At 34.5% G+C, this 11,270-nt stretch overlaps 2 protein-coding genes across 2 annotated transcripts; one reads left to right on the top strand and one right to left on the bottom strand.

Annotated features, from left to right (window-relative positions):
- Positions 1-1,759: 1,759 nt before the first annotated feature.
- LOC147076235 (uncharacterized) lies at positions 1,760-2,867 on the bottom strand. The gene is made up of 2 exons (XM_085941216.1): positions 2,787-2,867; positions 1,760-2,126 (listed from the first exon to the last, which is right to left on the bottom strand). Exons 1-2 carry the CDS (start codon positions 2,859-2,861, stop codon positions 1,779-1,781), a joined length of 423 nt encoding a protein of 140 aa, XP_085797342.1. The 5' UTR covers positions 2,862-2,867; the 3' UTR covers positions 1,760-1,778.
- Positions 2,868-5,078: 2,211 nt separating this feature from the next.
- LOC147076234 (uncharacterized) lies at positions 5,079-10,883 on the top strand. The gene is made up of 4 exons (XM_085941585.1): positions 5,079-5,225; positions 6,460-6,612; positions 8,391-8,559; positions 10,045-10,883. The coding sequence occupies exons 1-4, from the start codon at positions 5,079-5,081 to the stop codon at positions 10,608-10,610; spliced, it is 1,035 nt and encodes a 344-aa protein (XP_085797711.1). The 3' UTR covers positions 10,611-10,883.
- Positions 10,884-11,270: the final 387 nt, after the last annotated feature.

Here is an 11,270-nt window from a genome sequence, read left to right as displayed (position 1 = left end):
GACTAATTAATTAGTGTTGCCAGTACTTAAATTAATTCAAAAACTTATTTTTCTCTAAGACAGCAACACGTTTATGAAATGTCAACTTGTTTTGAAATTCTAACCTCATATAGCTCGTCGTCTACAGTAACACAAATTTAACAGCTGTTCTATTAATTTATTTTAATTGTACAAAATATAAATATGCTTCACGACTATATAGCCATTTAGTTGATTCATAAGGTTTATATGACAAATGTTTAATTATTTAGGCACCAATAGCGAGAGCTGTGCGGCTGGTCAATCCACTCCCTAGAGATGTAGACATTTTTAGCGATGCATTATGTACTTATTCTGTTTTTTAATTTCTATTTTATTGTTTAATTTGTATTTTTTTGATTACTTTTTTTTATTAATTAAGTAAGTATTATAATATAATATATAATTATTAATTAATTTTTCTTCTCTAGTTTATTTACTTGGCATTTATATTCTAAATGTCAAGTTGTGAACGTCATGAATTAATTATTTGTTATGTGCTCAACGTGACTTTTTTAAATAAATAAAAATTACGTTTGCTTAAAGCTTTTCATAATCGCCCACATGTTTGATTGTTTTCATGACGAAATGATATTGTGACTTAACGACAATCGAGCATAATCAATAATAATTATTGATAAAATTCGTTATGCCAGCGCTCCATTGGCGAGCCAAAAGTCCGACGACAATAAGTCTTCAGATTTTTCTACGTTCTGCTACTGGCCAACAGACGTTCAACGAAACGAGTATATAATTAATTTGACGAGTAAAACAGTCGACTTTGACAGCATAGATAATATACGTATATCTGACAGTTAAATCGTGATGGCGTTAAATGATACCGACGTTTTATGTTTTTTGGGTTATTGGGTGGCAGATAATGTAATAACGAAGCAAAGGGTACACAAATACTGGGTGAAACATTGGATAAGGAAACGAACGACATTATCCCACACAAATTTAATACGAGAATTGCGTTTGCAACCGAGCGATTTCCGCAATTATTTGCGAATGTCGGAGGATGTATACACAGAACTGTATAATTTGGTCTCCCCATTTATTAAAAAAAAAAATACTATGATGAGGGAAGCTATTTCTCCTCATGATAGATTATGTGCAACCCTGCGATTTTTGGCTGCCGGCGGAACATTCACTGACTTGCATTATAGAACTGCGATTGGAAGACAAACTCTGGGCAAGATAATTCCCGAAACTTGCCAAGTCATCATTGACGTTTTGAAAGGAGAATATTTCAAGGTGTGTATTATATTATACGTCATCTAATAAAGTTGGGCAAATTTACAAATATATCATTAACAAGTAGACATTGGTTGGTCTTATAAAGTGAACGTTTAGTGGATTGTTTTACCTATATAAATCATAGACGGCAACATCATAAGAATGGCAGACAAGATGCATTTGAGATAGGTATATATATAGTCACAAATAAGGCCATCGTTGACATGCTAAATATTCAATAGACCATTAGAATGCTGTACCTAGCCAGGACTCTCCATATAGGCTGTAAGCAAGCTGCTTAATTATTCCTGTTGAATGTATTGTAATACTAGTCATATTCTTCGAAAAGCAAGCATGGAATTTGATTTCTAAATGAGGCCACATAATAATATAGGTTTGCTAACATAGCTCAAATACTTACCATTTGTTGTATCGCTTAAGCTAAGGTTTATAGGCATAAAAACAAACAAAAAAACAAATATTTTTACAAGATATTTATTCATACAAAAAACATTAATTTATTATACCGGCTTTTGTACATTTTTGCTTAATATACGATAAACTGGTTGAGTATGAACAGTAGTTGCTGGCGTTATTTTGTCACTTTGTCCCATAAAGGCAACTTCATGCATCAGCTTCTCGGCCAGCAATCTTTGTCCCTGTGACATCGATCGTAGTTTCATGGCCATCATTTTGCCAAAAACATCAAATTCATCTTCAGTCTTGCTTAGTTTGTCGGTGATTAATTCTAACACTTTGTTGGCGCTATCATTCGATTTTTTTCGTTTGAACGATGGGGGTTCTGGTGCTCTATTGAGATTCGACCTTGGAGTAGTCGACAACGTGGATGTTGAAGGCGAATATTCTATCTGTAAATAAAATGTTGATTATTTTTTGTTGCAGTTCCCTGATACGCACGAAGAAATGGAGACGATTGCAGAAGAATTTAATAGTAAATGGCAATTTCCAAATTGCCTGGGCGCAGTTGATGGGAAACACATTGCAATCGTGCCACCTGCAGGCGCCGGCTCCCACTTTTATAATTACAAACATTTCCACAGCATTGTTTTGATGGCGATTGCAAATGCTAATTATGAATTTATTTATGTTGATGTTGGAACAAATGGACGTATTTCTGATGGAGGCGTACTGAGAAAATCTGATTTTTTCAAACGTTTAGACGAAGGCAGATTAAAAATACCTGCATCAAAAAAACCTACTGCTAATTCTGATGCACTGCCATTTGTTTATATTGGCGATGAAGCCTTTGCATTACATAACGATTTCATAAAGCCGTATTCACAAAGGCAATTAAATCACAGTAAAAGAATATATAATTATCGGACATGCAGAGCCAGGCGAATTATAGAAAATGTTTTTGGCATTTGCCAATGCCACTGCCAATGCTAAGAAAGCGCGAGGAGATTTCGAAAAATATTTTAATACTACCGGGGCTGTCACATGGCAAGAAAGTATGATAAGCAATAGATAAATTAAACCAATGTAACAATTTAGTTAAAATGTTTTACCTCAATACAATCTTCGTTGTTTAACGAGTTGGAGTAACTCTCATCAGGAGACATGTTTTCCAAATCGTCCACCATGCTGGATATTGAGCTCGATTCTGTAAAACAAAATGTAAATTGTTAAAATACAACATAATACTCAAACTTGTTTTTTATTATCTCTCCCCTAAGTACCCATTCCTTCATACGGTTAATATTGATATTGGTATAATTGGTGTAATCCAGTATATCGGGTATTTTCAAAATGTGTTTTCCGCTGTATTCCTCATAACCAAACTGTACCATTAATTTTGATTGATGATTGACGATTTATTGATTGTCTCTGAAGGAACCTAACTCGAGCGATTTTTGATTTTATGATCATTTCTTTTCTTCTTCTTTCGACCATGTCCGATCATAATATGGACCTCCACGGAGTGGAGGTTTGTATTGACAGATTTTGTTTTTACGAGAAATGGATGTCAGCCACTTGCTCAACATATTAGGTCCATACTCTGACTCATACACAAATTGAAATTCAATGTGTACTTGTCAGACCCAGGATTTGAACCTGGGACCCGACCACGACTCAATAAGCCGCGCTTCCACCGCCATGATCGTACCTATATATTATTATTTCTTACCTACCTCAGCAAAGAATAAGAAATTTTATTGTGACTAGAAATGATTCATAGCTGTATGTTTTAATTGCTTAATAGTAGCTAATCTAATGCGATGTCACTTTCAGAGCTAGGTACGACAATTTCATAATCTGCACGTGTATAATAAATAGCTTTAAAGCATTCCTACGTACCTTCCATTTGGTCGTTCAAGAACTCCAAATTTTTATAGTACCACAGTTTGGGTAGATAAACTGCGTCTGTGCCGGCTCCGCTTCGATATGATGTCCTTACTTTATTTCTCTCCTTTCTGTAACCCGACCTCAATGTCTGTATTTTCTTTTTAACATCGTCGACCCTTGCCTGCGGCTCCACCTTGATTAAAATCTCCAAAAGTTCCGCATACGCCAAGGACTTGGCATCACGATTCTTGTATAGTGGGCTGGTCGTCTTCCACAACGATGGGTTGTCTTTAAAACAACTAATAAAATCTTCCAAGAAACTTTTCGAATGCACTCGTAGATCTACCATTGTTGTTACCGATGTGAGATGTCCGAACACTTTGAATGACAGTAAAATAATGATGGCGCTGTCGTCCGTCGGCATAGATATAAATAATGTGACGGTAAAGCGTGGTGAACGTACGAATTTCAGCGGCTCGGCGAGTAAAATATCAAACATGTTTGAAATCCAACGAGCCTGGTCTGCGGATTAAAAAGTCCGCAGACCTGGGGTGCTCCACGCGAAAAAAAAGTCCGAAGACTGTAAATCGTCTGACTTGCGTGCCAATGGAGCGCCGGCATTAGGTTATATAAACCTGATCATTCCGGGTTTATTTAACACAGTTTGTAGTTTAAAATCTCCGTTATAAAATATAAATAAAATGAAAATAAATCATTGGTCTGACATAATAATTAAGGTAGCTAGATTCTGTCTTCTATAAGCTGGCTTGTCGGTTTCCACCCCGCTTCAGCATCCATCTCGTTCCCTTCCATTGAATACATGCAACAGTTGAACGCGATGGGACAATGCTTTCCGTGTGACGTGTAGGTTCGTCAGTTTATAAAATACAGACTCTAAGTACCTAATGATATTAAAACAAACTCTGCATAGAAAATATGGCTGGAATTTTGAAATAGTAAGACCAAACACAGTTTCTTGTTTGCGTTAATAATATGTAAGTATTGATTATTAAACTATAATATACCTAATTCAAGTTATGGTGTAAATGGCTAAAATATTAATATGAACATCTCGTGATATATAAATGCCGACGAATGCTTATCATCTAATTTTTTTTAATCCTAAAAATATTATAATGTTCATAAGCAACGCAACATGTCGAGAAAATGACAATACGGATTATTATAAAAAAAAATACTTAGTATAATTTTTAGGTTAGGTTCCTGTCTGGGCTTTTTACATATCGTCATATCGAGAATGGTTTAATTGAAAGGAACGGTGAACCAAACGTCAAATCTCAAACTGTCGTCGGTCTACTTTCTACATACAATTTGTATGTATATCGTATATGGCCAAACCGTTGGAAGCATCACTGGAACGCACTTTTATTTAGGTAATAAAAAGATAGCAACACTGACCACAATGCCTTGCTTACCTATAGTATCTATGGATACTCTTCGTCGCACGTCATACATATTAATTATTATTATCTTTTTTTGAATATTTCTACAAGATGGACGTTAAACGTGAACTAGAAGACAGCGATTCTGATGTGGACACAGGACAATGGTTTGATCTACATATGGATAATTCAAACGGCCCTGGCTTCGATACTTCTGTGAAGCAAGAGGACAACGACGCTTTTAAAAGCATTTTTGAGGTTAGTTTTTCTTTGTTCACGAAAGTGTCGATTAACTGATTTTTAAATCAATACATTGTTTTATAAATTTAGTTGACATTTGTGTATCTTTCATTAGCACATCCGGTGAAATAACGTCATAAGTGCAAAACACACTTTTGTTCAGGAGAAGCATTTAAAAGTTGTGAACTTGATAGTCACTTGGTTTCATGATTTTAGGATCTTTACGTGAGTCTATCATTGTCTATACCTTCTATTTCGAAATATTTATAGGTTTTTGTCTAAAAAAATATTGTATTCAATTATTTTTTTTGGTCAAATACACCTCAATTATATCATTGTTGCACTAGGATTTAATTACAGCTTCATTTATGACATACTAAATGGAATAAAATTATTAATAACAATAATGGTTAGTGTAGTTAAAATTGTTTTATTCATTCGCTATATTATATTTCAACTGCACCTCTCTCGCTGCTTTTAAATTATAGCACTTATTGCAATAATTACAACCAACTTATTGTAATTGTTACAATAAGTGCTTATACCTTCATACAATCCTACCATAAGTTTGATAATATCTATCACTTTATCACTTTAGCGGTCGATAAGTATAGAATAGAATAGACCCAAAGGTGCGGAGACCTATTAGGCATGTTTTCTGACAATAATCTAATTTTTGATTTTTTAGCACTTGTGACGTTGTTGCACCGGATGCGCAAATGTATTCGTTTTGGAAATGGAATTAGAATGTTTCAATAGCCGTGAAAGGAAATTATTCAACTCTTTCAACGATTAGGTATAATTACTATGAGTCGCCAGTGATGATTAGACTGATTTATTGAGATGTTAGGTCAATTTGGAACGTTGGTTTTGAATAAATTAGTAGAATTAGTAGAATTAATTAGTAGATAAAATAAATCGTACAAAAATGAAAACATTGCTATCATTTATGTCACAAGACTCGTCAACTGCTATTGATAAATTTGAAATCAATTTAAAATTTAGCTTGCTGGTTGAATGGTTATATTCGAAAAGATTTTGACTGTTCTATCTTTCACTTAGCCCCTACGTAGTCATTTGTGTCAGAGCCACACACAAGGGCCCAGAGAGCCGCGGTTTGTCAACCACTGCTCTAGACAATTAACATATTGTAATGACGCCAACGATATCACGAAACAGGAACAAAGTTTATTATCGGCGTAAGAAGATATTAATATTCTTTTTTAATTATAATATCAATGTATTTTTTCAGATCCCTTCAAAGTACCTTACCACTGTGAAATTGGAGACTGATTTCGAGCAGGTTAACTTAAAGAATGAGATTGTTCAAGAGGATGTGGAGCACAGCAATCATGTGAACCCTCAACCCACTTGCTCTTATTCCGAATGCATCCCAAGACATCAGGTATATAACAATGTATTCATTTTAAATACGATCATAACGGCAACACAGAAAAAAATAAGGTTAAAAATAGGGCAATGAATTCGATTAGATGTGGCGAAAAACACTGACGTATTCGCCGATTTATTATTAACACATTAAAAAACGTATTATTGGTATATGATTAGCTTATTGAACACAACGTGAGTGCAAATTTATTAGTTTCCTGTTTCTCTAATGCTCCAAAGATGTCAACTTAATTCTTAATGATCAGTTTCTAAATAGGAATGCAAAAATAAGTCAATGTCTTGGCGTAAGTGATACTATTAATTTATTATTATGAAACAGGAATGTATTGTACATCTAACGATTTACACATAAGACTGTTATAGTATATTATATTATTAACTTACAAATTTTACTAGTGACTTCAATGTAGATGCGTATAACTAAAAATGGAAACATAACACATTTCAAACAACTCACCACCACTAGGATATCATCTAGTAGACAAGATGAAAAAGTGATATTAGTTGCGGATAAAGGAATGTGTGCCTACATCCAACTTTTATTCATCACAAATCTTTCCATAGTAGTATAAGTATGAAAGCAATATTGTCTGAGTAAAATTTTATTAAATACAACTCAATCTAATGCATTTCAATCGGTTGTGCTTCACGGTGTAACCACCGTGTGGCTAGGTACATATGCTTCATTCGTCTTCACTTTCCATGCAAAATTCTGTACTTCCTCTCAACTTCGCATGTACCGTATATGAAATTTGGTGATTACAAGCATGGGGACAGCCTGCATATAAGGAACACCGCTCTTTTAGAATACTATACCAAAACCGATAGTAAGTAGTGTCTTGACAAACATGCATTATACAATAACCTATCGTCGCTGTAGGATTGGTTTCCCGAATAGACCAAATGTTCAGGAGACGAAAAACAAATTTCATAATCCTATATTTAAATACATGGAGATATTTAAATTGTTATTTTTACAGCATATGAATGATGTATGCATTACCATTACAAAGTAATTTAAAGAAAGGGGTGGTTCTCGTCCAATTTGATACAAAAAAACATTCTGCATTAAGAGGTCGATTTCGACAAAAACGGATATTCGGGAAACAAATCCTATAGCGACGCTATGTAAAATTCTTTGTTATTCCCACAACGCTTCTAATACTAAGTCGTATACTAATTTACAGGAAGTTGGTTTTAAGAAAGTGTAGGTTGCTGATACAAAACCCTAAAGCAAACATAATAATCCTCAACCCGACTGCTCTCATTTAGAATGCACAACAGTAAATCAATTATCTACACTATTTTCTATGAAATAACAATATAGTTAGTGTGACTTGCACTCAGCAAGGAGGTACTAGTCTTCTGCTAAAAAAATATGTAGGCCGTCAGTGAATAAGTTTGAAAATGATTAGAATTATCTGTAAACATAGATGAGAGACTGTTTTTTTATTATGAACCCCTAAGTCAAGTGAATAAATGCAGCCAGATTCCGTCGAAGTGCTATCTTTAGGTCTTACGCACACTTATACATCTGAAGCAGATAATATGTCGTTTTGGGAATATAAGCAATCGTCTGAATTTATATATTCAGGATCCATATACATTTACTTGAAATAAACAAACTGATATAAATTATCAACACACCATTTCTTTCTCAAAATTCTATCCTCCCTGTATGTCGAAATTCTTAGATAATATCTTTAAGGTGTGTATTTTTTTTAATATTATTCTCTGATATACCTATGTTGTTAATGCAATACGTTCTTCTAGTTGATTCCTGCAACCACTGCAATGACATATTCCGCTAGTCTCGGATTGACAGAGAGGATCCTAAAAGTACAAGAGCCATACGATGAAATACAGATTGACTATCAAGACATTAAAAAGGAATTGGAGTGTTATGAAACGAATACTAAAAAAGTCAGTCACACTGCTAAACGTAAGCACTTACAATCTTACGTCACAGACCCCAAATTGTTAGTAGCCGTAATAAAGTTAGAAAAAAATCGTATAATAACGAAAATTTTGCGTGCAGTTTTTGTTTTGAATTTTTTGCATCGTTATCTCTATTGAAGCTTAACAAAGCGTGTCATAAAAATCAATAACGGATAAAATGGAAAATTGCTTGAGCAGACAGGGAGCGATCAGGCGGTCTGCGTTCCGCGATCGGAGTTTAGCGTTCTTTGTACTGTATGGACTTCATACTGTATTGGCACACATCCGGCGGTCAGACCGCGCCGGTCAATTAGAACGCTAGCGTTCTAGAGTTCTATTCCCGGAATTACAAAGAACGCCGTACCTCCCGTTGCAATTTCGGAAAAAATAATCCATTTAGTGAGAGAGAGGAGATTATTATATGATTTAAGTGACGTAAATTATAAAAATCGACAATTGAAAGCCGAAGCTCAAAATCGCCAAGGAAATGGGCACTGGGAATGGCAAGTGAAAAAAATATGTTTTTATTATCACTTTTATTGTTTGTAGGTTATAGATACATAAATGAACAATATCTCGGTATTATTTACCTACAGAACTGTTTACTGATTAAAATACGAAATAAACTCTTCCCTAACTGCATACGCTGAAAAATTGCTCCTGCTATTTGTTTGTTGAAAAGACGTCAAGGCCTGTGCGTTGTGAGATGAAATATCTTCTTCTTCATTTATATCAAGTTCTCCTTTTTCTTTAAGGTAGTTGTGCAAGCAACAAGCAGCCTTGACAATATCAACCACATTGTCTACATCTAATTCAAACGCTCTTAAAAATACCCTCCATTTTTGAACCAAAATACCAAATGTACTCTCTACTTTACGTCTTGCACTATTAAGTCTGTGATTATAGTTTTTTACTCTTTCATCACGAATAGCTATATCCGTTGCAAAAGGCCTCATCAAAAATGTTTCCACTTTAAAACCTCCATCTCCAATAAAAACGTGAGGCACTGGTTGTATTCTACCTGGTAATGGTTTTGGCCCAAGAATTTCCCATTGATTGTTAATAAGCTTCTCGTGAAAAGAAAACCTTTGGAAAATTGTGCTGTCACTATCTTTCCATAGCTACCGACATCAATCATAATAAATTTATACTAATGTGTCTACCACGGCAAGCAACAAGATGGAGAATTTTTGTTTATAGCAAAAATGTTGTGATTCAGTGTTCGGTGGGCATTTTATATACACATGTTTTCCGTCAATACTCCGATACAATTTGGAAATCCCCACTTTTAGTTAAATCGAGCTACAGACTTCTGCGATGTTGTTTCCGTGGGTAATGGCATATATATTGGTTGTAATACTTTCCAAATCGCTTGACTTACTTCTTTTACTATTACACCAATCGTTGTAAATCCAATATGATATGAATGACCGATTGTTTTATATGTATCTCCTGTAGCGAGGAATCTGAATCAAAATTATTTTTACAGGTAATGATTGGAGTTCCAAGTGGAAGAGTCTTAGAGATAATTATAACAAATATAAAAAAACAACCGAAACTGTCTCAGGCCAAGCGTACAAAAAATATAAAAATTGGCCATGGTCCGAACAAATGAGATTTTTAGATGATGTCAATAACAGACGCAGTACGCATAGCAATATTTTAAAAACTCAAGATTCGAATGTAGAGCCTTTTGATGCATTGGAAGTCTCTGTCCAGGAGGTTGAACAGAGTGATCAGGAGGTTCAACAAAACGAGAATTCAGAGAAAAAGAGGAAAAAACCAAAGCCTGGAGACCCGACGGAAAAAGTTTTAGAATATCTGTTGAAAAAAAATGAAAAAAAAATAAAAATGAATGACGTGGACCTGTTTTTTTTTAGTTACGCTCAAACATTTAAAAAACTTCCACGTCGTTCACAGACTGCACTAAAATTGGAGATTGCGACGTTATTTGCTCGGTTCGAGAGTGAATTAGAAGCTGACGGTGACTCTGAGTATTGGAACTCACTGGACCCTCACTCTGTGTCATCGAACGAGCCACAGCCGAGCACTTGATGATGATTTTTAAGGGCCCACATGCCCCACGTAGGTCAAAATAGAGATTTTATGGTATCTTAACACCACTGCACATGAATATACTGAAATATGACTATATTCTAAAACATTAGATCGAGAGGTTCAAAAGATTACTATTTTATGTAATTAAAATACTTATCCAGTCATGAAATGTTTAAAATAAATATAAAGGATAATAAGGCTTCAAAATTATATAAATAGATTATCTACAAAACGCTTAAGCCGTGTTGCCACGATCCAAGTACACTCGGACCGCGTCCTACGCATCGAGCTAGCTTGTATAGGAGTAATTGGGATGAAGATGTCTCGTACGATTGCGCTTGGTCCAAGTCAACTTGGATCGTGCTTATGCTCTGAAAATATGATAAAGTCTCCATTTTGACCTACATGTACCTAGTATGTAGTACCTACTAAACATTAAAACAATTATTGTTATTCGTCAAATTCAACCAAAAATGTAATGAGTTAATATGTAAGATATGTGATTTCAAACACTTAATAAATGTATTGTTAAGCTTTTTCTGTGTATAAATTTCAACCAAAAATGTATTAGTTATAAATAAGATATGTGATTTAAAACACTTTATGTATTGTTAAGCTATTCATATTAGTTTTCATAAAATTCTGTGCAACTTATTT

Source organism: Rhyacophila brunnea, unplaced genomic scaffold, assembly GCF_057557595.1.
Source record: "Rhyacophila brunnea isolate RB1 unplaced genomic scaffold, BYU_Rbru_1.0 scaffold_13, whole genome shotgun sequence".
NCBI classification, from domain to species: domain Eukaryota; kingdom Metazoa; phylum Arthropoda; class Insecta; order Trichoptera; family Rhyacophilidae; genus Rhyacophila; species Rhyacophila brunnea.
Note: the sequence above shows the minus strand (reverse complement) of the source record. Positions and strands in the feature narration are given on the sequence as shown.

Bases quoted from the DNA above. Each gene is read 5' to 3' on its own strand.
- LOC147076235 (XM_085941216.1), bottom strand. From the start codon at position 2,861: ATGGTGGACGATTTGGAAAACATGTCTCCTGATGAGAGTTACTCCAAC. The intron at 2,127-2,786 runs GTAAAACATTTT...TTTTATTTACAG, and splicing joins ACAACGAAGATTGTATTGAG to ATAGAATATTCGCCTTCAAC.
- LOC147076234 (XM_085941585.1), top strand. From the start codon at position 5,079: ATGGACGTTAAACGTGAACTAGAAGACAGCGATTCTGATGTGGACACA. The intron at 5,226-6,459 runs GTTAGTTTTTCT...GTATTTTTTCAG, and splicing joins CTTTTAAAAGCATTTTTGAG to ATCCCTTCAAAGTACCTTAC. The intron at 8,560-10,044 runs GTAAGCACTTAC...TTATTTTTACAG, and splicing joins AGTCAGTCACACTGCTAAAC to GTAATGATTGGAGTTCCAAG.